At 43.6% G+C, this 27,295-nt stretch overlaps 1 protein-coding gene and 1 long non-coding RNA gene across 3 annotated transcripts; one reads left to right on the top strand and one right to left on the bottom strand.

Annotated features, from left to right (window-relative positions):
- The first annotated feature begins 6,434 nt into the window (after positions 1-6,434).
- LOC106589806 (protein FAM83B-like) lies at positions 6,435-22,159 on the top strand. Of its 2 annotated transcripts, none has more exons than XM_014180159.2 (5): positions 6,435-6,629; positions 10,569-11,071; positions 15,807-15,971; positions 16,659-16,783; positions 17,651-22,159. In XM_014180159.2, the coding sequence occupies exons 2-5, from the start codon at positions 10,607-10,609 to the stop codon at positions 19,911-19,913; spliced, it is 3,018 nt and encodes a 1,005-aa protein (XP_014035634.1). In that variant the 5' UTR covers positions 6,435-6,629; positions 10,569-10,606; the 3' UTR covers positions 19,914-22,159. The 2 variants fall into 2 exon arrangements, with proteins under 2 accessions (XP_014035634.1, XP_045566023.1); XM_045710067.1 differs by lacking the exon at positions 6,435-6,629 and adding an exon at positions 8,552-8,612.
- A 628-nt stretch (positions 22,160-22,787) lies between these two features.
- On the bottom strand, positions 22,788-26,506 carry LOC123731432 (uncharacterized). The gene is made up of 3 exons (XR_006762536.1): positions 26,443-26,506; positions 26,173-26,234; positions 22,788-25,973 (listed from the first exon to the last, which is right to left on the bottom strand). It is a non-coding gene; the product is annotated as an uncharacterized lncRNA (long non-coding RNA).
- Between the last annotated feature and the right edge of the window lie 789 nt (positions 26,507-27,295).

The raw sequence follows: 27,295 nt of genomic DNA, 5'->3' as shown, positions 1-27,295 counted from the left end.
TCAGATTGTTTCAGTTATTTCTAAATGACTAAATGACTCTATTAGCTAGGTTAATAGAATGAGTGGAATAAAGGCCCTGCTCAGATTGTTTCAGTTATTTCTAAATGACTAAATGACTCTATTAGCTAGGTTAATAGAATGAGTGGAATAAAGGCCCTGCTCAGATTGTTTCAGTTATTTCTAAATGACTAAATGACTCTATTAGCTAGGTTAATAGAATGAGTGGAATAAAGGCCCTGCTCAGATTGTTTCAGTTATTTCTAAATGACTAAATGACTCTATTAGCTAGGTTAATAGAATGAATGGAATAAAGACACTGCTCAGATTGTTTCAGTTATTTCTAAATGACTAAATGACTCTATTAGCTAGGTTAATAGAATGAATGGAATAAAGGCCCTGCTCAGATTGTTTCAGTTATTTCTAAATGACTAAATGACTCTATTAGCTAGGTTAATAGAATGAGTGGAATAAAGGCCCTGCTCAGATTGTTTCAGTTATTTCTAAATGACTAAATGACTCTATTAGCTAGGTTAATAGAATGAATGGAATAAAGACACTGCTCAGATTGTTTCAGTTATTTCTAAATGACTAAATGACTCTATTAGCTAGGTTAATAGAATGAATGGAATAAAGGCCCTGCTCAGATTGTTTCAGTTATTTCTAAATGACTAAATGACTCTATTAGCTAGGTTAATAGAATGAATGGAATAAAGGCCCTGCTCAGATTCTTTCTATTTCTCACCAGGCATGGGTGATGAAAGACTGTGGCTGCTTGCGGTATTCAAAGGCACCGGGGGAGAATCTTTTTAAATATACAGTATATATGCTATATTGTCGCACACCAGTTAGGTACAGTGAAATGTGTTGTTTTAGAGGCTCAGCCATAGTAATACAGCACCCTTGGAGCATATTAGGGTTAAGTGCCTTGCTCAAGGGTACATCAACAGATTTTTCATCTTGTCGGCTCAGGTATTCAAACCAGAAAGCTTTCGGTTACTGGCCCAACGCTCTAACCGCTAGGCTACCTTCCGCCCTGAAGACTGTGGCTGATTGCTGTATTCCAAATCTTTTCATTTAGCGCCAGCTACACTTATGTACATGGTATAAGAGATGTCATCACTCAGGGAATCTCTGTGACTCTGATTGGCTCACTGATTTGGAGTGCAACGTTTAAACCTCATTTAGTATTCCACACTTCCCTTGCTGAATCTGAAGAGGCAGCTTCTCACCTATGATGAGATCATTTCAATACATTGCCTAATCAAAGTGTTTCTGGCTACACAAGAATGACTGTCAAGTTGACTGGATGTAGTCTGTTTGGGATGGATTGTGGTAGGTTTGGGTCAAGAGAAACACAATCCCTTAAAACAATCAAATACACTGCAGGTAGACTGCATGTGGAGCTCCTTAGTACAACATAATTCACTCTTACAAATAGCATAGATAACAATAATCAATAAATAGATAACAATGACAATACATAGATAACAGTAATCGTGTGTTTTCATGAAGTCACGGCATACACTTGTCAAATAAACAACAGGTGAAAAACCTGAGCCGTGCGCTTTCGGAGGGTAATACTAGTTAATATGGTAAGGAACAAAGTAAGTGTTTGACACGGTTGCCAAGTAAGAGCTGTTCAGTGGAAAATTGCAGTGATTATTAGTCAACTAGAATAATCCCTGATGCACAGAGAATTATAAATAGCCTCAGAGATATATGGAATTGTATGCCCAATTGATTAATATTGCAAAATTGCAAAAATCTCTGAAGCTGGAGTCTTATATCTCCCTCTCTAACTTTAAGCATCAGCTGTGAGAGCAGTTTTCAGATCACTGTACCTGTACACAGCCAATCTGTAAATAGTACACCCAACTACCTCATCCCCATGTTATTACTGACCCTCTTGCTCTTTTGCACCCCAGTATCTCTACTTGCACATTATCATCTGCACATATATCACTCCAGTGTTAATGCTAAATTGTAATTATTTTCGCCTCTATGGCGTATTTATTGCCTACCTCCCTACTATTTTACATTTGCACACACTGTACATAGATCTTTCTATTTTTCTTTTCTTTTGTGTTATTGACGGTACGTTTGTTTATGCGTAACTCTGTGTTGTTGTTTTTGTTGCACTGCTATGCTTTATCTTGACCAGGTCGCAATTGTAAATGAGAACTTGTTCTCAACTGGTCTACCTGGTTAAATAAAGGTGAAAAAAATAAATAATAATATTCATTGAACTTTGAGGGAGCATTGTAAAATAACCCTCTGTTGAATGAATAAAGAATGCCCAGGCCCTATTGGCTTGTTGACAACTACACAGAAATGAGTAATTGGTTCACAATCTGTTGGATTGCTCCAGACTCCACATGCTTCACAGGGTACCACTGCTACAGTATAAACCTGATAGTAGTAGTCTACCGGTATATCATTGTTGAATGGTGGGAAAATGACAGGTACCTTTGGATCTGGCTTGAGCAGGCAGAGTGATGTAGAGGCAAACACAAATGTAAATCAAATATGTATTTTTAAGGTATGGTTTGTATCAACAACATTGCAGTGACTACACAATAATGACCTTAATGACAGCATGGTTTTGATCAACAACATTGCAGTGACTCCACAATAATGACCTTAATGACAGATTGAAAAGAAGAATACAAAAACGTGCATCCTACATGCAACAAGGCAAAAAAAACAAAAACCACATGGCACATTGACCTAAATGCAAAGCCTTATGTTTGGGACACATCACTGAGTAACTGCCTCCTTATTTTCAAGCATGGTGGTGGCTGCATCACGGTATGGGTATTGTTGACATCAGCAAAGACTGGGGAGTTTTTCAGGATAAAAAGAAACAGGATGTAGCTAAGCACAGACAAAATCCTAGAGGAAAACCTGCTTTAGTCTGCTTTACACAAGACACTCGGAGAAGAATACACTTTTCAGCAGGACAACAACCTACAACACAAGTCCAAATGTTCACTGGAGTTGTTTACCAAGAAGACAGTGAATGTTCCTTAGTGGCCAAGTTACAGTTTTTACTTAAATCTACTTGAACATCTATGGCAAGACTTTAAAATGGCTGTCTAGCCATTGTCACCAACACCTTGACAGAGCTTGAAGAATTTTGAAAAGAATAATGGACAAATATTGCACAATCCAGGTGTGCAAAGCTCTTAGAGACTTACCCAAGATGACTCACAACTGTAATCGCTGCCAAAGTTGTTGTCACGCCCTGACCATAGAGAGCCCTTGGTTCTCTATGGTGTTGTAGGTCAGGGAGTGACTAGGGGGTGTCCTAGTCGATTCATTTCTATGTTTGGGATTGAGTATGGTTCCCAATTAGAGGCAGATGATTATTCTTGTCTCTAATTGGGGATCATACTTAAGGTGTCCCTGTTCCCACCTGCTTTTGTGGGATATTGTTTTGTGTGAGTGCATTCAGCACCACGTAGTTCACGTTTGTTGTATGTTTATTGTTTTTTGTTTAAGTTTTCATTGCAAATAAAGATGTGGAACACAACACACGCTGCGCCTTGGTCCGTCCATTATCACGACCGTGACAAAATATCCCACCATTCAAGGACCAAGCAGCGTGTTCGGGAGGATAAAGTGAGTTGGACCTGGGAGGAAATCCGGGGAGGATGCGAGACCCTTCTTTGGAGAGAATTGCAGAAAGATCAGAAAGGACAGCGACAACGCCGGGGACCGCGGCCACAGAAACCCCACGATTTTTTTTGTGGGGGGCACATGGGGTGGTCGACTGAGCAGCGGGAGTGCCAGAGCCCGTTTGGGAGTCGGTGGAGGAATTCAAGGAAAGATAGCGGAAAGAGGTGGTAGCGAGGAGTATGCTGCAGCGCAGGCGTGCTGAAGAGCGTGACACCAGTCCGGTGCCATCTGCGCCGGCTCCACGCACCAGGCCTCCAGTGAGCCTTCTCAGCCTGGTACGTCCTGTGCCGGTTCCTCGCACTCGCCCTGAAGAGCGGGTCATCAGTCCGGTGCCATCTGTGCCAGCTCCCCGCACTCGTCCTGAAGAGCCAGAGACCGTCAAGGAGGCGATGGAGAATTTGGGAGAGAGAGGAGAGAGATGTTGTGCAGGTGTGTTCTGCACAACATTCGACCTGAAGAGCCTGTCAGCAGTATGGTGAGTCCTGTGCCAGCTCCCCGCACCCTCCCTGAAGTGCGTGTCAACAGTCCGGTGCCACCAGTGCCGGCTCCGCGCACCAGGCCTCCAGGCGCACCTCCCCAGTCCGGTACGTCCTGTGCCAGCTCCCCGCACTCGCCCTGAAGTGCGTGTCATCAGTCCGGTGCCACCTGTGCCGGCTCCACGCACCAGGCCTCCAGTGCGTGTGTATGGTCCAGAGACTCCAGTGACGGTTCACAGTCCAGAGCTTCCAGCGACGGTTCACAGTCCAGAGCTTCCAGCGACGGTTCACAGTCCAGAGCTTCCAGCGACAGTTCACGGTCCAGAGCTTCCAGCGACGGTTCACAGTCCGGAGCTTCCAGCGATGGTTCATAGTCCGGAGCTTCCAGCGACGGTTCACAGTCCGGAGCTTCCAGTGATGGTTCACAGCTCGGAGCCTCCAGTGATGGTTCACAGTCCGGAGCCTCCAGTGACGGTCAACGGCCTGGAGCTTCCAGTGACGGTGCCCAGTCCAGGCACGGTGTCCAGTCCCGCTCCCTGGCAGGAGCCTTCCTCTGCGCCGGTGCCCAGTCCAGGCATGGCGTCCAGTCCCGCTCCAAGGCCGGAGCCTTCCTCTGCGCCGGTGCCCAGTCCAGGCACGGCGTCCAGTCCCGCTCCAAGGCTGGAGCCTTCCTCTGCGCCGGTGCCCAGTCCAGGCACGGCGTCCAGTCCTGCTCCAAGGCTGGAGCCTTCCTCTGCGCCGGTGCCCAGTCCAGGCACGGCGTTCAACCCAGCTCCATGGCCGGAGCCCTCTGCGCCGGTGCCCAGTCCAGGCACGGCGTTCAACCCAGCTCCATGGCCGGAGCCCTCTGCGCCGGTGCCCAGTCCAGGCACGGCGACCAACCCAGCTCCATGGCCGGAGCCTTCCTCTGTGCCAGTGCCCAGTCCAGGCACGGCGTTCAACCCAGCTCCATAGCCGGAGCCCTCTGCGCTGGTGCCCAGTCCAGGCACGGCGTCCAGTCCCGCTCCAAGGCCGGAGCCTTCCTCTGCACTGGTGCCCAGTCCAGGCACGGCGTCCAGTCCCGCTCCATGGCCGGAGCCTTCCTCTGTGCCGGTGCCCAGTCCAGGCACGGCGTCGAACCCAGCTCCATGGCCGGCGCCTTCCTCTGCGCCGGTGCCCAGTACAGGCAAGGCGTCCAACCCAGCTCCATGGCCGGAGACGTCTGCGCCGGTGCCCAGTCCATACACGGCGTCCAACCCAGCTCCATGGCCGGAGCCCTCCTCTGCGCCGGTGCCCAGTCCAGGCACGGCATCCAGTACCGCTCCAAGGCCGGAGCCTTCTTTTGCGCCGATGCCCAGTCCAGGTACAGCGTTCAGCTCAGCGACATGGCCGGATCCGGGGTCTGGGCGGGGGCTACGACACGCACCGGAGCCGCCACCGACACTAGTCACCCCCCCTACCCTCCCCATTTGGTTTCAGGTTTTGCGGCCGGAGTCCGCACCTTTGGGGGGGGTACTGTCACACCCTGACCTTAGAGAGGTTCTCTATGGTGTTGTAGGTCAGGGCGTGACTAGGGGGTGTTCTAGTCGATTCATTTCTATGTTTGGGATTGAGTACGGTTCCCAATTAGAGGCAGCTGATTATCGTTGTCTCTAATTGGGGATCATACTTAAGGTGTCCCTGTTCCCACCGGCTTTTGTGGGATATTGTTTTGTGTGAGTGCATTCAGCACCACATAGTTCATGTTTGTTGTATGTTTATTGTTTTTTGTTTAAGTTTTCACTGCAAATAAAGATTTGGAACTCAACACACGCTGCGCCTTGGTCCGCCCGTTATCACGACCGTGCCAGTTGTTTCTAACATAATATTGACTCGGGTGCAGGGGTTAAATCAAGGTCAATTGGTCTTTTATTTTATTACAACAATCTTCCATTTAGACATGACAGAATATTTTGTGTAGATCATTTTCAAAAAATGACAATTATATACATTTTAATCCCTCTTTGTCACAATGAAATGTGAAGAAATCCAAGGGGGGTGAATACTTATGATAGGTAAGTGTCACCAAATAAGTTAACAAGTACAGTTAAAGCTTAATTACATATTACCATATTATATGTAAAAATTGCAACGCCTTTAAATTTGCTTGAAAAGATAACTGACTATCAAAACCTCCATTGTCTACACACCATAATTCAACTTTGAACGCTTGAAGAAGAAAGGGGTGTGACTCCTATCTGAAACAGGTTTATGGCAGCCCTTGGCCTGTGAGCAAGTTTGAAGCCATTGCTATTTGCATGAGAAAACTGGAATCCACACCCTCCATCCACAGAGTGCTTCTCATGTTGAGACACCTCCTTGTCTTTGTTACTTCAGTTGGCAGATATCAGCTTTGCTCCAATACGTCTAAACAGTCGGAAGAATACATTGAAAAATGCAGTACTGGAATTTATTGGGAAACTACAAGAGGATTTTTCTATAACTCATACTTTTAATGTAAGTAACTACTATAGAGTTTAACATTAGACTGTTGTGATATGGAATGTACAGTATGCTTTAAAATAATTAAATAGACGAGAATGAATAACAACAGACACATGGACTAATAAGCGTAACAATACGCATAGCAATAAGCATAACAATACACATAACAACATGCATAACAATATGCATAACAATACGCATCATCCCTATTCATCTAAATATTTTCTCATAACAATTAAGAGATTCTTTCAAAAATCAAGGAAACACTTGTCTTTTGTTACTAGCACTGTCTTTGCTGATGGCTACTTAATTGAGGAGAAATTGTAATTGTACGTCATTTAGCAGACGCTCTTATCTTAGGGTTAAGTGCCTTGCCCTTTTCAACCTAGTCAGCTCGGGGATTCAAACCAGCACCCTTTTGGTTACTGGCCCAACGCTCTATACTGCTAGGCTACCTACCACCCTTAGAATGACTGTGTGGTTGTGCCATCTAGCTACCTTACGACGAATGCACTAACTGTAAGTCGCCTATGTATTAACCTTAAAGTCCCCATTAGGCAGGTTGACGTTTATTGTCATGGTGAGTCTTGTCCTGGAGTTAGAACTGAACGATTTCCACTAGATAGGCCAGCTGCAAAGTCGAAACTGGCTATATTGTAAAAATTTCTGTAAACAAAAATTTGCTTTTTGGTCTTAATTTAAGCTAAGGGTTAGGCATTAGGGTTAGCAGTGTGGTTAAGGTTAGGGTTAGGTTTAGTGGCTCATTAGTATGCTGATTTGGTACAGCTGTTTCATTTATGGTCTCTAGCTAATGGTGGTTATAGGTGTCAGGTTTAGTGTTTATTATGTTTAACTACTTGATGAGCCTGAATGACATGTCATATTATGCTTCTTGCATTTTGTTTTCAACGCTCGTTCAAGGTTAAATAAATCCACCAGACAATTTGGGTGTAAACAGGGCAGCACCCAAATAACCAAAGTATCTTAAATGTAATTTGATAGCTCGAGGTAAGGTGAAAATCAGAGGATGTCAAATAAACACCTTTACTCATTTCATTACCCCCACCTTTTGATGTCTATATACAGGCTGGAGCTGAGTTGGAATGTTTGTATTTCTCAGCTCTCAATTACGGAACCCTGCCATGCTCTACATCAATTAAGTGATGATGCCCGAGAACCCTGTGTTTGGAGGATATGTTGGCACAGGTGTTGTGCCAATATATCCTCCAAACACCACCTTTGAGAGCATTATCACTTTAATACAACAGCTTACCAACATATTCAAATAATAATTTACATATTTTCATTAAAAACATTATATTGATGAATTTATTCATACTGTTTCATCCTTCTACAAGATATAGTCCCGACACAAATCTAGGGTTGCTACCCAAGCCGGCTGGTCGTTCGTTCTATTGGTTCGGTTGCCAGGGACGCGATCCAGTCGTTCAGTCTCATTGTTCTGTATCTATGGATGTTCGTTGTAAATGTTCCATTGCTATACTGGCTGGCAATGTTCTTATCCTTTGCTTGCTAGCTAGCCAACTATGGCTAACTTACAGTCACGTCAAACAGTGTAGACAGAATAACAACAGTAGCTGCATTTGTTTAAGCTGTTTTGTAGTGACATTTATTTGGATACATCCATAACAATGAGCTAATGAGGCACAATTTCATCTGGCATAGAATATGTGCTCAGTCGTCAGGACACTGTTATTCAGAGGAGCTAGCCAACAACACAGCTAACACAATAACTTCAAACTGGAGCTGGAAAGACTGCAAACTAGCTGCACTTCGTTTTGTTTTATCTTTTTTCAATTGACATTTCTGTGTATATATCTATAACAATGATGCCAGCTGATTCATGATTTTGACTGGCTAAAAAACGCTGCCTGCCTCTCTCTCTTGTCCAGACTCCCGACCCCGACACGTTCATTACTATGGGACAATTGGAGATCGAATTTGAATATTGAAACGATGTCAGCGAGACAGACAGTAAGCTTAATACAAATCTCCGCTGTTGAAAACTAAATGTTTAAAAGAAATGTGAGGGCCTCCCGGGTGGTGCAGAGGTCTAAGGCTGTGTCACCAGAGATTCTGGGTTTGAGCCCAGGCTCTGTCGCACCCGGCCGCGATCAGGAGGCCCATGGGGTGGTGCACAATTGGCCCAGCGTCGTCTGTGTTAGGGAGGGTTTGGCCGGCAGGGATATCCTTGTCTCATCGCGTACTAGCGACTCCTGTGGCGGGCCGGGCGCAGTGCACGCTGACTGGTTTGCTAGGTGTACGGTGTTTCCTCCGACACATTGGTACGGCTGGCTTCTGGGTTGGATGTGCATTGTGTCAAGAAGCAATTTGGGTTGTGTTTTGGAGGATGCATGGCTCTTGACCTTCGCCTCTCCCGAGTCTGTACGGGAGTTGCAGCGATGAGACAAGACAGTAACTACCAATTGGATACCACGAAATTGGGGAGAAAAAGGGGGCAGAAAAAAATAACAAATGTGAGATCATGCTTTTTTATAGAGGAGATGAAGTTTATAACTTCCTTGCCTGGGCTGATGAGACAGTGGAATGCGCGGTCAGATGGAACAGAGTAAATAGGCATTTTAACGGCATAGATTTAGCTGCTGTTAATAGACACCGACTGGAATGTGCTTTTAACCAATCAGCATTCAGGATTAGACCCACCTATTCTATAATGCTTAATAACATCTGGGTTTAAATTATATCTTAAAGGAATAGTTCTGGATTTTGGCAATGAAGCCCTTTATGTACTTCTCCAGAGAGATGAACTCGTGAATACCATTCAAGGGATGTAATTTCATGATAACTAGTTAGTACAAATACTATCTGTACCCAAAGACTTCCAGTCTTTGCGCTAAGCTAGTTAGCACTAGCTGTCAAAATTACCTTGAACTTCCTGCATACTGAGCACAGAGACATAAAAATGGTATCCATTGTCAAAATGGCAAACTATCCCTTTAAGATCTCCTTTAAACCCAGCTGTTATTAAGCATTGATGTAGAGCATGGCAGGGTTCCCTAATTGACTGCAGAGAAATACAAACATTCCAACTCGGCTCCAGCCTGTATATAGACATCAAAGGGTGGGGGTAATGAAATTATTAAAGGTGTTTATTTGACAACATCTGATTTTCACCTTCCCTCGAGCTATCAAATTACATTTAAGATACTTCTGTTAGTTGGGGGCTGCCCTGATTTACACCTCAATTGGCTGGTGGATTTATTTAACTTTGAACAAGAGTAGAAAACAAACGTTGTTGCTTTTCGCATAATATAATATGTTATCCCATTATTAAAACGTCATCCTGTCACGTTTTTGCAAAAAGTTAGGCATCAACAAATTGATGCTTAGGTATACTGGCCATGCTCCCACCAGGATTTGCGGTGCCAATGGGAAAAGATAAGGATCAACCAATTGATACATTGCATTCAATGGGAAAAGATGAGTGCCAAAGGCTTGACGCTTATGTCAACACATTGCAGTCAATGGGAAAAGAGAAACTTCAACCAATTGATACTTCTGTCAATACATTGCATTCAATGGGAAAAAATGAGTGTCAACCTATTGACGTTTATGTCAATACATTGCATTCAATGGGAAAAGAGAAACTTCAACCAATTGATGCTTCTGTCAATACATTGCATTCAATGGGAAACGATGAGTGTCAACCTATTGAGTTTATGTCAATACATTGCATTCAATGGTAAAAGATTGTCACAGGGTTGATGCCCCAAAGCTTTACAATGATGGTGAAAACTTGGGGAAATCTTGGGGTTAAGTGGATTAAAATCTTCCTAGAAGTTGGACAAACATGACCTGGGAAATGCCAAAATGTATTTTCAGTGAAAACACAACATTTATTTAAAGGAAGACACACTCTCTATCAGATTGTTTTTCTAATGCCTTGCTTCTTGTCTCTTTGACTTCAAGCATCCACCACCTGTAACAGAACGCACGAAGCCACCCTTATGATGGATTCCCAACACCTCTCCCTGCTGTCCTCCTTGAAGGAAGAGTTGAAGCCTGAAGATTACATTCAGCCCCACTATAAGGAGGCCTATCGCCTTGCCATTGATTCCCTGGTGAATGACGGCAGAGAGAGCTACCAGAAGTTCCTCAAGTCCGAGCGGATGGGGAGCTTCCTCTCAGAAGATGAACTCCACTTCATCACTACAAACGCCTCACAGCCATTGCCTAGCAACCACACAGAAGAAATTGACGGCCCAGCTCCGGACGCTGCGGCCAGCAAGTCTTCAACTGGAACATACTGGCCTGTGGACTCTGACATAGCAACACCTGACTTGGAGTTAGGGTGGCCGGAGGTCATGCCTGATAGACTGCAAACCAATATACATCTGTTCTTCCATCCACCCAGACTTAACAGACCCACCATCAAAGAGGTGATCCGGAAACACATTCAGAATGCCAGACAGGTAATCCTGCAATGCATTGTGTCAACAACAATGGCAATGCTTACGGAGCTAATGGAGTTTATGGAATGCAAATTACAATAGTTGTCTTTTTTAAATGCTGCTGCTCCTTTTTTTAATGTATTATTATTATTATTATAGTAAATTAGTATAGTATATACTATACAGTATATACAATAATGTCTGTTCTTCAACTGTGACTCTTTGTGTGAACGTGATAGCTCCTGAATCACAAATTGAAACTATTCCCGGACAAAATTATTTACATCACAACTCCCTTTTCTCCCAGGGCAGAATTATACCCACATAGTTCCTTTTCACTAGACAGGTGTGTCTGAGGTGGTGTCACGGTGGGTCTATAAAATATATATATATTTTTTTACAATTTATCTTCATGAGTAAAAGTATAGGTACCGCTGCAACGAAAACTCACCCAGTATCCTTGAATGTGAGGTAATTCTCGTAGTTGTGGGTCAAATCCTGAGATTAAGCCATGTACAGATTATCCTGCTTCTAACCTTGTTCTCTGTGTGATTCACAAGACATTTTCAGACTACCATTACCAGAAATAGAAATGTAAAGATCAATAGACTTTTACCTTACGTTGCACAGCAGGACAGCAGGACAGTACACAGATCATGGATTGCCTGCAGCTGTCATGCAAGAAATCTGTCAATGCTGTGTTCAAAGAAAGAACCGGTTGTACAGGAACTGGGATCATGAAAGGATGTTCCTGAAAACCTATCATCGTAGCAGTCATAACTACACTCTCAGAAAAAAAAGGTACCGAATTGTACTTAAAGGGGTAGAAATGATTGTCAATGTAGTGCTACCCTGTAAGGTACATCCATTGTACAATTAGTTATAAGTACATAATTGTACCTTTGCAGTTCGTACCTCAAAAGAGCCAAAAGGTACAAATGTGCCTTTTTAGGGTACCACCACAGTGACAAAGCCATTTGATAATTTTAAGTGGCAAAAATGTACCTCTTCTCTATGCCAAGTCCCTCACGTGTACACACCTCTCCGCCATAAAACTTCTAACACCAATGTAGCAAATTCAAGGGCTTTTGATCTATTGTACTTTGCCCTAACTGTACCCTTTATTCTGAGAGTGTACTTTGAATCCTATCATGCAGTCATATAATCTGTTGGCTATGCAATGCCAAACCCCTGATAATTATATTTGCTCCTTCATCCGCTTCGGTCAAGGATGTGTTATTTTGAACATTTACAAATCTCCTATCAGAACACTCAAGCTATAGTTTTACTGTAGTTTCTCATGTGATTTAGTCTACATTGTCTAGCTAGTATTAGCTACAAGTATTCCAAATACAAATCTCATTCCAAAATCATGGGCATTAATATGGAGTTGGTCCCCCCTTTGCTGCTATAACAGCCTCCACTCTTCTGGGAAGGCTTTCCTCTAGATGTTGGAACATTGCTGCAGGGACTTGCTTCCATTCAGCCACGTGCATTAGTGAGATCGGGCACTGATGTTGGGTGATTAGGCCGGGCTCGCAGTCGGCATTCCAATTCATCCCCAAGGTGTTTGATGGGGTTGAGGTCAGGGCTCTGTGCAGGCCAGTCAAGTTCTTCCACACCCATCTCAACAAACCATTATTCCTCCTCCAACAAACTTTACAGTTGGTACTATGCATTCAACCAGGTAACGTTCTCCTGCCACCGTCGGACTGCCAGATGGTGAAACGTGATTGATCATTCTGGAGAAAGCATTGTGATCTTAGGCTTGTGTGTGGCTGCTCTGCCATGGAAACCCATTTCATGAAGCTCCCGACGAACAGTTATTGTGCTGACGTTGCTTCCAGAGGCAGTTTAGAACTCGGTAGTGAGTGTTGCAACCGAGGACAGACGATGTTTACGCGCTGAGAGCTTCAGCACTCGCCAGTCCCGTCCTGTGAGCTTGTGTGGTCTACCACTTCGTGGCTGAGCCGTTGTTGCTCCTAGATGTTTCCACTTCACAATAACAGCACTTACAGTTGACCGGGGCAGCTTTAGCAGGGCATACATTTGATGAACTGACTTGTTGGAAAGGTGGCATCCTATGGCGGTGTCACATTGAAAGTCACTGAGATCTTCAGTACGGACCATTCTATTGCCAATGTTTGTTTATGGCGATTGCATGGCTGGTGCTCAATTTTATACACCTGTCAGCAACAATGGGGCTGAAATAGCCATATCCACTAATTTGAAGGGGTACTTTTGGGTATACTTTTGTATATACATGTATAGTGTGTTAGCCAGAGGAATTTGGTGTGTATAGAGGTAAATCTTCCATCCATGTGTCAAACCAAGCAAAAAGGAAGAGTCAACACAGTGTGACATTTGCTTCAAAGTGAACATATTTTAACTAGGTATATGGCACATATATTGCAGTGTGCTGAGTGTGTTTTTGTTGTTTTGATGGTCAGGTTGCATCCTGACTGTAAAAGGGTGCATTTTAAAGGTACTTTTAGTGACATGAAACAACATGTTTTTACCTAACTGTAATAGGTCTTGGTCATCAGGTAGTATCCATTATGTCACCAAATAGTGCAGTTCTGATTACCCACAAATGGATAAGAAAGCGGTAACCTGTCAGAGACAGATCCTAGTATAACACATATGGAAGGATGACGATATCACACAGCCTTAACCACTATCTAATGAGCTCCTGAAGTACCATTTTTGTCACCTGTATTTTTGGCGGTATCACAGTCCACAAATCAGACAGATTTCCTGAGCTTACAGTAATGCCTCATACTCTAATTAACACTCGATCAGCACTATGGTGTTGTTCTTAAGAAATAATGCCCGAGGGGGTGTGGTATACGGCCAATATGCCACGGCTAAGGGCTGTTCTTAGCCGCGATGTTACCAATATAATTAGAGCAGTAACTATGAATGGTTTGTCAAACCCGTAGTATACGGTCTGATATACCACGGCTGTCAGCCAATCAGCATTCAAGGCTTGACCCATCCAGTATATAACATACAATAAACTCAGCAAAAAAAGAAACGTCCCTTTTTCAGGACCCTGTCTTTCAAAGATAATTCATAAAAATCAAAATAACTTCACAGATCTTCATTGTGAAGGGTTTAAACATTGTTTCCCATGCTTGTTCAATGAACCATAAACAATGAATGAACATGCACCTGTGGAACGGTCGTTAAGACACTAACAGTTTACAGACGGTAGGCAATTAAGGTCACAGTTATGAAAACTTAGGACACTAAAGAGGCCTTTCTACTGACTCTGAAAAACACCAAAAGAAAGATGCCCAGGGTCCCTGCTCATCTGCGTGAACGTGCCTTAGGCATGCTGCAAGGAGGCATGAGGACTGCAGATGTGGCCAGGGCAATAAATTGCAATGTCCGTACTGTGAGATGCCGAAAACAGCGCTACAGGGAGACAGGACGGACAGCTGATCATCCTCGCAGTGGCAGACCATGTGTAACAACACCTGCACAGGATCGGTACATCTGAACATCACACCTGCGGGACAGGTACAGGATGGCAACAACAACTGCCCGAGTTACACCAGGAATGCACATCCCTCCATCAGTACTCAGACTGTCCGCAATAGGCTGAGAGAGGCTGGACTGGGGGCTTGTAGGCCTGCTGTAAGGCAGGTCCTCACCAGACATCACCGGCAACAATGTCGCCTATGGGCACAAACCCACCATCGCTGGACCAGACAGGACTGGCAAAAAGTGCTCTTCGCTGACGAGTCGCGGTTTTGTCTCACCAGGGTTGATGGTCGAATTTGCATTTATCGTTGAAGGAATGAGCGTTACACCGAAGCCTGTACTCTGAAGCCGGATCGATTTGTAGGTGGAGGGTCCATCATGGTCTGGGGCGATGTGTCACAGCATCATCGGACTGAGCTTGTTGTCCTTGCAGGCAATCTCAACGCTGTGTGTTACAGGGAAGACATCCTCCTCCCTCATGTGGTACCCTTCCAAAATAACAATGCCACCAGCCATAGTGCTCGTTCTGTGCGTGATTTCCTGGAAGACAAGAATGTCAGTGTTCTGCCATGGCCAGCGAAGAGCCCGGATCTCAATCCCATTGAGCATGTCTGGGACCTTTTGGATCGGAGGGTGAGGGCTAGGGCCATTCCCCCCCAGAAATGTCCAGGAACTTGCAGGTGCCTTGGCGGAAGAGTGGGGTAACATCTCACAGCAAGAACTGCCAAATCTGGTGCAGTCCATGCGGAGGAGATGCACTGCAGTACTAAATGCAGCTGGTGGCCACACTTTTGATTTTGACCCCCCTGTAAGAACCGACGCTGGACAGGAGAAGCAGGTACAGGGAGCCAGACATTTATTCGGGAATAGACATAGAACAAGACAGGAACAGTGGCAGCACATGGGTAACACGGACATATGACAAACAATGCAGCAGCAGGGAACAGAGCTGGGGAACTGACAAATATAGGGGAAGTAATAAACAGGTGATTGAGTGAGTCCAGGTGAGTCCAATATCGCTGATGCGCGTGACGAAGGAAGGCAGGTGTGCGTAAATGATGGTGGCAGGAGTGCATAATGCAGGGCAGCCTGGCGCCCTCGAGCGCCAGGGGGGAAGAGCCTGAGCAGGCGTGACAGTGAGAGGATGTTTTTTTTGTTGTTGCTGAGTTTAGTATGTAATGGTATACAAATTATTTTCATAAATCATCATGTTTTTCTGTACTTCTGGTTCTAATTTGTGTTGTTATTGTCCCTTCTTTCCCCACAGGTTATTGCAATTGTAATGGACATTTTTACAGATGTGGATATATTCAAAGAGGTGGTTGATGCCTCCACCAGAGGAATTCCAGTTTATGTGCTTCTGGATGAATTTCATCTGCAAAGCTTTCTCTTAATGGCTGAGAATCAAGACATCCAAATCCCAAAACTTAGGGTAAGTTCAGATCCTCTGCTACAATGGTAACGTATGCAGGTAGAGATCTACATGCATCGACTGATCGTCCTCTCATCATATAAACAGTATTGATTCAACCACTGACAATAGGCCCTCAAAATGACAGACGAAAGAAGTCAAAGTCTCACTCCTCCTGTTTTTGCAGGGTGAGGCAGTTTAAAGGGCGAGGTAGTTATTGCCAGAGGGATGAATCTATGCATTGAAGCTGTTCTGGCTCGCAGTGGCCCAACTCCCTATTAAGACACTTTATGTTGGTGTTTCCTTTATTGTGGCAGTTAACTTAATTTATTACCAGAGGGATGAGGTATTTAGCACGCAGCAACCACACCCTTTAAGCATATTCACAAAAGGGCGACAGTTAGTCTAGCATTTAGAGTGTTGGGCCAGTAACCGAAAGGTTGCTGGTTTGAATACCCAAGCAGACAAAGTGAAAAATCTGTCGATGTGCCCTTGAGCAAGGCACTTAATCCTAATTTGCTCCAGGGGTGCCGTACTACTATGGCTGAGCCTATAAAACAACACATTACACTGCCCCTATCTGGTGTATGTGACAATAAACCTTTTATTTTTTTATATATATATATATATATATTCAGGCTTTGCATAAAGCGATGTGTTACCATAGAATGGTCTTGGTAACATTCCACTGACTCTCTTGGTCTACAGAACATGAGAGTACGGACAGTGAAGGGTCAGGATTACCTCTGTCGTTCAGGAGCTACATTTCATGGAGCAATGGAGCAGAAGTTTCTGTTGGTGGACTGCCAAACAGTGGTGTACGGATCATACAGGTAAATGGAGCTAGGAGCTCAGGGAGAAGAAATGTCCAATAACCTGACCCTATTCTTACTCTTCGTGCAATCCAGGTACCTTGGGACTTCCCTACCCTAAACCCTAACCTTAACCCCTACTCTTACCCTAACCTTAACCATATCAACTTCAATGGGGGTGACGTCAGAGCTGGGACGTCCCAAGGATTCCGGATAGCAAGTACACTATCGTTATTGTATGATAATCTTAGCAGCTCAGAAAAAGGCTTTTCCAATATTGATTAAAATGTTCTTTAGCTATAAATGAAAGGCACTTTATTGAGTCATTATCATGTTCTTTCTTTGTATTTTAACAGTGACTATTTGAACACGGTAAGGGTAAGGCTTAAAGGGATGGTTTTCTGAATATTTACACCAATCATAATTGTATTCTTACATCTGTGAAGTAAACAATGAATGGAAAATGAGAATGAAAACTTGGACAAAGTTTTTAGGAAGAAGTTCTGTTCCAAATTGTTACATGACAGGGCTGTCTGTAGAGCCTGTATTTCAATTCTATAAGGAACACAGAACTCTTGAAATAAGAAAACATTTAAGATTGGGATAAAAATCGAAAAGGGTTCACTTTTCAAAAACTGAATTTTTATGAGGTAGGGGCTGATCAATTCCTAGAATACCTATGGGTAACAGATGAGGCAATATGACTTTTATTTTTATTTTTTACTTTAGACAACCTGAAGGCGTATCTTCGATACATCTTCAACAATTTACTGATATTGTGAAACTGTCTACCTCAGTTTACCGTGTGCAGTTGACTGAGATAAAAATGGCTGTTATTTCATTTTCACTGAAGCAATTGCTGCTCTCTGTTTATTCTTCTCTGCCTAGCTTCATGTGGTCCTATGAGAAAATCAACCTAAGTATGGTGCAGGTCATAACAGGCCAGCTGGTGGAGTCCTATGACGAGGAGTTTAGAACGCTCTTCGCCCGTTCCTTCGTGCCAGCAGTTCTCACCCCTCCCGAGACTGTGCTACTAGAACGGAATGGAAGACATGCTCGGGCAAAGTATGCTTCTGAATCCAGACAAGCCTTTGAGAGGAAGGACCAGTTGAGACATACCCTGGACACAGTGTACAGGAAAGCCTGTGAGAGACAGACGGGCATGACGAGCCATATCGGAGAGATGGAGGAGAGACTTTATGACAAGGAGCCATTTGAACACAGACCCATGATGAATCACGGCCAGAGTGTTCAAAACCGCATCCATCAGTTCCAGTCTGCAGAGACTGTGAACTTCCTGAAAAGGCACAGTTATGCTGGGGAGAGACAAGAAGTCCCATATGTTCCACACAACACAAGGTATGGGGCAAGCAACTGGAACGTGGCTGGAGATGGAGGTAATCACTGTGCTCCTGGAAGAAGCCACTTTTCCAATGCTTTGGAAGACCATTCTCAGGGGGTACAGATAATCAGAGGTCGCAATTTTCGCCAGTCCTACCACGGGAATGACAAACAAGTCCGCTCTATGCAGCGGAACATGCCAACTTTGAAGAACACGGCTAAGTCCTTCTTGCGCACATATAGGATAGAGTCTTACCTCAATAACACTGATGATCCTATTGGGGAATCCTGTGACTATCTGGACCAGTATGAAGCACAGGAAAACAAAACTAGCTCATTGATTCCTTCCAGACTTAGGTCATCCCTTGTTTTCAAGTCCACTATTCCAGAGAAACCAGAGACAAACAGTCACTCAAACAACTCTTCCTCTTCCATACGTCAGGTCGACCCCTCTGCAAAGCCAAACAATGCACCGTATTACTCTTCAATGCAATTGCAATGGAATCCAGCAACATCGATGGAAAACAGAATGAGACAAGATGAATACATAATGAAAAGGCGGAGTCTGCAGATTTTGGATGATCCTAGGAATAACATTGGCTATGGCCCAGGAAGAGACCCACATCAGTCAGTCTATGCCTGCCTGGGAAGAGCCAAAGAGGGACTGGTAATGAAAGCCCCTGAGCTCCTTCAAGACAACTGGCACAAAAGACACAGTGTGGCAGACTCAAAGACCAACAGTGACTACAGAGTCAATAAAGAGTCCTCCAGTCACATGTACGGTAGGGCCTTTGGGAGGAGCCAGCCAGATGGTGGTGGAACAAGATTGGGTGCACAGAATGGAGGATATTCTTCAAATTTGAATAAGGATCAGAGATCTGTCTCTCATTATGACGTCAAAAACGTTGTGAACACAAAGAGCCCCCCTGTTTCTATTTGGCAAGAGCCTCCCTACAGAACTGTGTCTGCAGCAGCCCTTGATATGAACAGCAAAGAGCCTACCTCCAGAACTGTGTCTGCAGCATCCCTTGATATGAACAGCAAAGAGCCTACCTCTAGAACTGTGTCTGCAGCAGCCCTTGATATGAATAGCAAAGAGCCTACCTCCAGAACTGTGTCTGCAGCAGCCCTTGATATGAATAGCAAAGAGCCCACTTACAAGTCCACCAGCACGGCATTGGGTTCACCACGTTTCCTCAAGAAGAGCACCAAGCAAATCAGATCATTGCTCAAAATACCGGAGAAAAAAGAAGGTTCCCCTAAAGGGGGTTCCCCTAAAAGGGGTGGTAGCTCAGACATCATAGTCACTGACGAAGAGGGACAAAGACCAGAGCGAGAGAGGAAGTTTGCATCACTGAGTAGCATGCTCCAGATGGACAAGAACCACTATGCAGATGATATAGGGTTATCCTCAACCCCTCGTTTTAGCACTGAAGAGCTGCACCAAAATCTTCCTGACAGAACTAAATCCATGGGGACACAAGGGCAGCATACTTCCATTGATAAAATGCATGAAAGGACAAGGCTTGCATCAGGAAATTGGCGTAGCGATCGGGGTGGCGATAGTCGTTTGTATAGCAGATTTGAGCCTTTCTGTTCATTGGAGAAGGAGCGACCCCATTCCTCACAATCTGCAACAGGCCCTGCCCTCATACACTCCCCAGAGAGGACCAAGAGCATGTACTCTGCTAAAAGTAGCTCCACCAATGAACAACACAACCACACTGGCCAGCAGACACATAGCCACCATGAAAACAAACTGGGCAAATTCATACAAAGAGTGGGGCATTTCATTCACAAAAATAAGTAGTAGAAAAGAAAGTTAGCATAATACAACATGGATTACTGGTCAAATTTACAAAAGCTTTCAAGGGCCCAATCAAATGGTAGGCAGAGTGGAAACAGTGTACTGCACTATTTAACTTGAAAACTGGTTACATGAAGAGATTACATCCTTTTAGGACTCTTTAAGGCAATGGCAAACAGATTTTTACTTGAATTAAAGGGGGGGATCAGCATGGTCCAGGACAAGGTATCACGGACTGTGAAATCAAGTCAGGGGCCCACAGTGTCAGTCGGAACAGCAGAACTGGATCAGCAGCACGGCCAAGTGAACAGGGACCACAGGAGGTTGGTGGCAGCTTAATTGGGGAGGCCGGGCTCATGGTAATGGCTGGAGCGGTTTTAATGGAATGGTATAAAATACATCAAACACATGTTTGATGCCATTCCATTTGCTCTGTTCCAGTCATTATTATGAGCCGTCCTCCCTTCAGCAGCCTCCAATGACAGGGAGAGCCAGGTTGTCCTGAGGCACAGTCCAAGGTCCTTGTGGTAGGGGAGACAGAACTAGAAGGGAATTAGTGGTCAGCGGCAGGGAATCCGAGTTGGGAGAGACAGAAAGGGTGGCTCGTCACTCCAGTACCTTGACGTTGATAAGTCTTCAGTCCAACACTAAAAGAGGTAAGATAAACGTTTGTGTGTGTGTGTGTCTGTGAGTGTGTTTGTACACTTCAGTGTGGGGAAACACTGAACACAAATTTGTTACATCTTATTTGCTCTTCGAGGCTAAGAGTGCTTTAATATGTTATGCTTTTTGGTCTTTAATTCATCAAAGATCTATAATCTTCATAAAATATCAAATCTATTAGCATTTTTTTTAAACCCAGAACCAATCAGCTGCTCGATGGCTGTGATGAGAGACTAAAGGTAACTAAAATCGGATGAATTCATAAGGCAGTAGCTTCATTTCCATATAAAACACATTAAATCATTTCATTTTAAAGATATCTTCACAATAACAACTCTGATCAAAAGAGTGAAAACAATCCATTTGTTAGCCACAATATCAGAAAAACATATCCAGAGTACAGGATGTACAGTGCGTACATGTGAATTGCATGATTGGGTGAATGAGTTCGTTTGTCAAAACCTAATGCCACTTTTGTCATCATTGCAGTGTCTGGAGTGTTTTGATGAGTATTTTTCTTGGAAAAATGTCTTGGCAAAATATGCTTGGATTTTACAGGTGTTGTGGGAAATGCAGTGGTATTATGAGGGACTAATTTAGGGAAATGTACATTGTGTGTCAAATATTTGACCTGTACAAACACTGACAAAGTTGGTTGAAAAATATAGTTGCTTTTTTCCAAACAAATGTGAAATTGTGTTTTTGTTACCTTTGATCCTTTGTTGTATGAGCTATAGGGCAGTGCATACTACAGTACCACCATGAGGTGAAGTATTTATTTCAGTCTGTTTAAGCTACGGAATAGCTTTTTGGCCAGGTTGTATGTGTTAGTATTCAACCCATTCCTCTGACAAGCTAAAGACAATTTCACAGTCAACATGATATATAAGCATGACTTGAATAGAGCACAGCATTATTTTAGCGTTTTGCATTCCACTGATTCTGGACTATTTGAACCACGCTTTTTTTGAACCATGCCTTTTCATTAAACGGGGTTCCTACTGTCACTAAGTACTTCAAGACCTCAATCTTTCACATCACATAGAAAGTGTATCATTCAATGTGAAGTTCACAGAGTGCATGCATGCAGGCATTCAGCTGCTTGTAATTGATATGGGAATAATTGTCATTGCATCAGGTATACAAGAAATCACATTCATAATAAAATGGTAGGGGGGGAGGGGGGACATGATGGATGGAAGGTTGGGAATTGTTCTATTGAAACTTTATTTGAATCTGTGTTTGATAATAGGATGTTGGTATTTGCTCTCGATAAGCATAAGTGAACACTTGGCCCTTTTATAATTTGAATTGAATTACCTGTTGGTGCGTTGTGTTTTCCATCTTTAGTCATAATGAGAATAGATATTGTCCAATAGATCTGTTATAATTTAGAGCTATGAGGTCTGAATTATGAGATTGTAGCTTACAAGAGGTTGTATGGAGGTCAGCATTATGACCATCAAGTCAGAAACATAATTTTGTAATGTCGCTAGGAAGATGTGTCATTGTAACCAGTTTTTCCCACTGGGTGTCTAATTTGTGCAATACTGTATATGCAATGGAATAAACTGCTTCCAAAAGCCTCTCATAAGTAATACATTTATATTGTTATGTTCCACTAAGACCATTATGCGCCATTACGTGCCATTAAGACCAGAACAAATAGGAGTTACTGTTCAAATACATGTGGTCACTAGTCTGATCAAAATATTTATAAATCAGCAGATTAGAGTGTTTATGGGAATTACAAAAGAAAAGAGTCTCTTGACTATATTTTATATGTAATAATAATATATGCCATTTAGTAGCCACTTTTATCCAAAGTGACCAGGGCCGGCTCTAGTCTTTAGGGGGCCCTAAACAAGAATTGGTTGGGGGGGGCACACAGAGCGGGCAAAAAAAAATAGTGACCCCCCTTGACAGCGGAGAAAACATTTTTTGTTTTAAAGTGAATTTCCTGCAATTCTAAACATTTTGCTATAGGGTGCAGAGAAAATGTTAAAGTTTTTGCCATGGGGAGTAGAGAACAAAAGATCAAAACTGCTGATGTACAACCAAATTTCGAACTTGCACCTTTTTTATTCTACTATTCTAACTCTCTAGCGGCTGGGGGCCTTAAGCGACAGCTTATGGCGCTTATGCCTGGAGCCAGCCCTGAAAGCAACTTACAGTCAAGCATGCAAGGACAGCTACGCCACCACACCCCATGAGACCTGTGTTTGCTGATCTATTTATTGTAAATATTTCATTAACCTTGGAGCTCGCATAGCTAATGATGAGGGAAGAACATTTTTCTCTTCCACTTAATGTCGAACCAGTTGCTGCAGGACAGTGGGACAGGGTTGGAAACAATTCAGGAAGTACACTGAAATTCCAATTCTCTTCAATGCTTTTCAATGAGGAAAATGTGTAATTGGAATTTGGTTCACTTTCTGAATTGACTGGAATTTAAATGGAATTGACCCCAAACCTGCAGTGGGATAAAGCAAGGGACTGTATAGAACATAATGTCCAATAATATGAAAAACATACATGACTATTCTTAAAGACCCAGTTGAAAACACAAAATTGAAAGGCTTTTCAATTGGACACCATTCTTAACAGTGGCTTCACCAACAGTGGCCATATGTTGTTTGAATTATTGTATTTTTGCAATAATGTACACTACTGTTCAAAAGTTTGGGGTCACTTACAAGTGTCCTTGTTTTTGAAAGAAAAGCATATTTTTTGTCCATTAAAATAACATTAAATTGATCAAAAATACAGTGTAGACATTGTTAATGTTGTAAATTACTATTGTAGCTGGAAACAGATGATTTTTTATGGAATATCTACATAGGCGTAGAGGCCGATTATCAGCAACAATCACTCCTGTGTTCCAATGGCATGTTGTGTTAGCTAATCCAAGTTAATCATTTTAAAAGGCTAATTGGTTATTAGAAAACCCTTTTGCAATTATGTTAGTGTAGCGTTCTGCGTTTTGTAATTTAATGAGGACACTGACACAACTGAAGGTCTGCTTGTTGGATTTTTCTTTGCCCTGCGCACGAAGAGAAAACACACAATATGTTAGCCCTTGGAGCAGTCACAGCTCTCAGGCATCTCGCTAGCTGAAGGTCAGGCAAGAGAGCGACCAAAAGGAAATAAGAGGTGCTGCGTGCACACATTCAGTGCACAACAGCACACAATACAATACAAGTAAAATGATATACAACATAATTTGGTTGTACTCATCAACCTGCCCATCTAAAATAAGCACTGGGACCACATAACTGAACCCATAAAGCTGAATGTTTAAGTCACACATGCCCACTGGGCTAGTTTGCTTCCCACCACAACCCACCAGGATGATGTCTGAAGGAGCTAGAAAGTTCCCCTCTACCACTCCTGCCTCCCTCAACCGAGGTACAATATCTGCGCGCAGAGTAGTAGCCATGGACCCACTATCTAACATCCCCTTCAGCTCAACTTTATCCTGTACTAGCACAGAGGTGTAAAACAAACTGTCATTCTGAGTAATTCTCACTGTGTTCTGAAAAATGACTGTGTTGTTCTTGGGTACTGACAAAAATAAGAATAAACAGATTGGATATCATCATCACTGGAGGAAAAATTAGACTGCCCCACATTGCCCTCCTCAGAATGGAGGTTTTCTAGTTTTCCTGATACCTGCCGGTCTGTCCACATCCAGGGCTCTGTTGTTGCCCAGTCTCACTACAGTCAAAGCTCATGTGGCCAGGAGAGAAGCACTTGAAGCACAGCTGGTGCATCTGACAGTGAGCTTTGGTCCTGTGATTAGTGCTTCCACAGACAGCACACTCACGCTGGCGTTTGGGGAACTGTTTATGGGGCCCTCTGTTCACAGACTGAGTATTACTGACAAGTGCCTTCTCTAACATACTCAACACTTTCTCTAATATCCCACTCTTAGATAAAGGTGGGGCCTGTTCTGGTTCACGGCCACATGGAGAAAAGGATGACACCTTAGGTCTGTTCACAGGACCCACTTCCTCCTGGGGGGAGTCAAAGACGGCAGCCACCTGCTGTGAAAGTTGTGTTCTACTTGCTTTACACTCCCTTAACAGTTCATCCAAACGATCCTGTACCTCACTCGCTGTCCAGTCATAAAGTGGTTTGCTTTTGAACACTTGGGCCAACTCTTTATCAGGACAGTTGCGTACAAACATGACTGCCAACTCTGAGCACTTATTGGGCAAGGTCCTACCCTTTCTTACAAGGTGCTGTTCAGCTGCCTCTGCAGCTTTGTTAAGCCTAATCCAGAAATCTAGTGGACCCTCATTAGCATATGGTTTGATTGAATAGAAATCAGCTAATGGCATACCTGAGCAGACAGTATCCCCAAAGTGTTGCTTGAGAACACTGAACACTGCCCTAACATCTGTGACAACAGGGCTGTTACGCATCCAGACTTTGGTCACATCCCGTGCCCTCCCCATGAGCCTAGACATCACCTCCCCAACATTCTCAGACCCAGTGTAACCCCTCTTCTTTAGGTAGACTTCCATTAGCTCCACCCACTCCAGGACAGAGTACTTATCTGAGCCATCGCCCCTAAAGAAAGGTGGAGGACTAACATCTGACTTCACAACCAGATTCAGCTTGGACGCATCAATAAAAGTTGAACCACATTGATCAGACAGGGGAAACTGCTGGGGTAGGTGAGGGGGACGGGCAGGAGAAAGACTTGAAGCCCCAGGCTGCAGTAAACTTGCTCTGATTGGTTCAGAGATAGGAGAATCTATATGCTTAATAAGGTCACTAAACTGATTCAGAGGTGTCCCATTATTACTGAGGACTGGGGATGATGGTACATCAAAAGATAGAGGTGGGATACCCTGCTCAGGTGGAGTAAACAGCCTACCCCTCCCAGTGCTTTTAAAGGACTAGGAAACACTCTACTCCCAGGAGCTGACTGTACAAATGGTGTAAATGCAAGGGCACCCCTCCCTCTACCCACACTAAAATCCCCAGCATAGCTCATTTTATGGACTTGAGAGTCTTCCATGGCTCAACAGAGCACTAAAATACAATGTAATTTACTGCATTTAAATACCAAAAAAATGCAATAAACAAATTCCTCCAAAACATACAAATAAACACAAATACCCTTATCTAGTGAATATGCTACATTCACCTTCACTATTTACAGTATATATTCACTTATAGCAAACCATTAACAAGAGCGCATGCGCAGATCGCGCACCTCCTCCACATGCACAGCTCCGATAGGCGGCAGGTCGCGCACCTCCTCCACATGCACAGATCCGATAGACGGCAGGTCGCGGCACCAGTTTATAGCGTGGTTCGTTCTGCATTGTGTAATTTAATGAGGACACTGCGACAACTGAAGGTCTGCTTGTTGGATTTTTCTTTGTCCTGCACGAAGAGACAACGCACAATATGTTAGCCCTTGGCGCAGTCACAGCTCTCAGGCATCTCGCTAGCTGAAGGTCAGCAAGAGAGTGACCAAAAGGAAATAACAGGTGCTGCGTGCACACATTCAGTGCTCAACAGCACACAATACAATACAAGTAAAATGATATACAACATAATTCGGACAAAATAAAAGACATACCTTCGCACGAAGAGACAATGCACAATATTTTAGCCCTTGGCGCAATCACAGCTCTCAGGCACCTGCGCGAGCACAAGGAAACTCACTCAAACACTGTCCCAAGTACCCACAAATTACAGTAGGTACACTAGCTTACGAGCTCGGTAAAACTTGTTAACATAAATATTTATATTGTACATATTGTAACAAAACGTATGGTTGCATAACAGCACATTGTGTAACATTACCACGGTTTTATATTGAAAAATAGCGGTGCCAAGGACAACATACCTCGCTTGCTGAAGGTCAGGCAAGAGAGAACAATAGGAGGGTACGGTAACACAGATACCCCACGATGGACCAAACCAAAATATACAACAATAGGAGGGTACAGTAACACAGATACCCCACGATGGACCAAACCAAAATATACAAAACTTTAACAATCAAGTGTATTTACAATATAAATATGAAAAAGTGTTTTCACACACACAAAAAAAAAACACACTGAATTATTAATATTATTATTATTAAATTATTAACATCCCCTTTTGACCTGGCCTATTTGAACTGGTCCTTGTGTGCAACTTGGTGCATAATCTAGGGGAACAACATCACACTGCTACATTAGCACAGCTGAAAACTGTTGTTTTGATTAAAGAAGCAATACAACTGGCCTTCTTTAGACTAGTTGAGAATCTGAAGCATCAGCAGTTGTGGGTTCGATTACAGGCTCAAAATGGCCAGAAACAAAGAACTTTCTTCTGAAACTCATCAGTCTATTATTGTTCTGAGAAATGAAGGCTATTCCATGCAAGAAATTGCCAATAAACTGAAGATCTTGTACAACGCTGTGTACTACTCCCTTCACAGAACAGCGCAAACTGGCTCTAACCAGAACAGAAAGAGGAGTGGGAAGCCCCGGTGCACAACTGAGCAAGAGGACAAGTACATTAGAGTGTCTAGTTTGAGAAACAGATGCCTCACAAGTCCTCAAATGGCAGCTTCATTAAATAGTACGTGCAAAACACCAGTCTCAATGTCAACAGCGAAGAGGCGACTCCGGAATGCTGGCCTTCTAGGCAGAGTTCTTCTGTCCAGTGTCTGTGTTCTTTTGCCCATCTTAATCTTTTCTTTTTATTGG

Source organism: Salmo salar, chromosome ssa28 (assembly GCF_905237065.1).
Source record: "Salmo salar chromosome ssa28, Ssal_v3.1, whole genome shotgun sequence".
Lineage (NCBI taxonomy): Eukaryota > Metazoa > Chordata > Actinopteri > Salmoniformes > Salmonidae > Salmo > Salmo salar.
Note: the sequence above shows the minus strand (reverse complement) of the source record. Positions and strands in the feature narration are given on the sequence as shown.

Coding starts and splice junctions, on each gene's coding strand:
- LOC106589806 (XM_014180159.2), top strand. CDS start 10,607: ATGATGGATTCCCAACACCTCTCCCTGCTGTCCTCCTTGAAGGAAGAG. Junction 11,072..15,806: donor ACATTCAGAATGCCAGACAG/GTAATCCTGCAA, acceptor CTTTCCCCACAG/GTTATTGCAATTGTAATGGA. Junction 16,784..17,650: donor GTGGTGTACGGATCATACAG/GTAAATGGAGCT, acceptor TTCTCTGCCTAG/CTTCATGTGGTCCTATGAGA.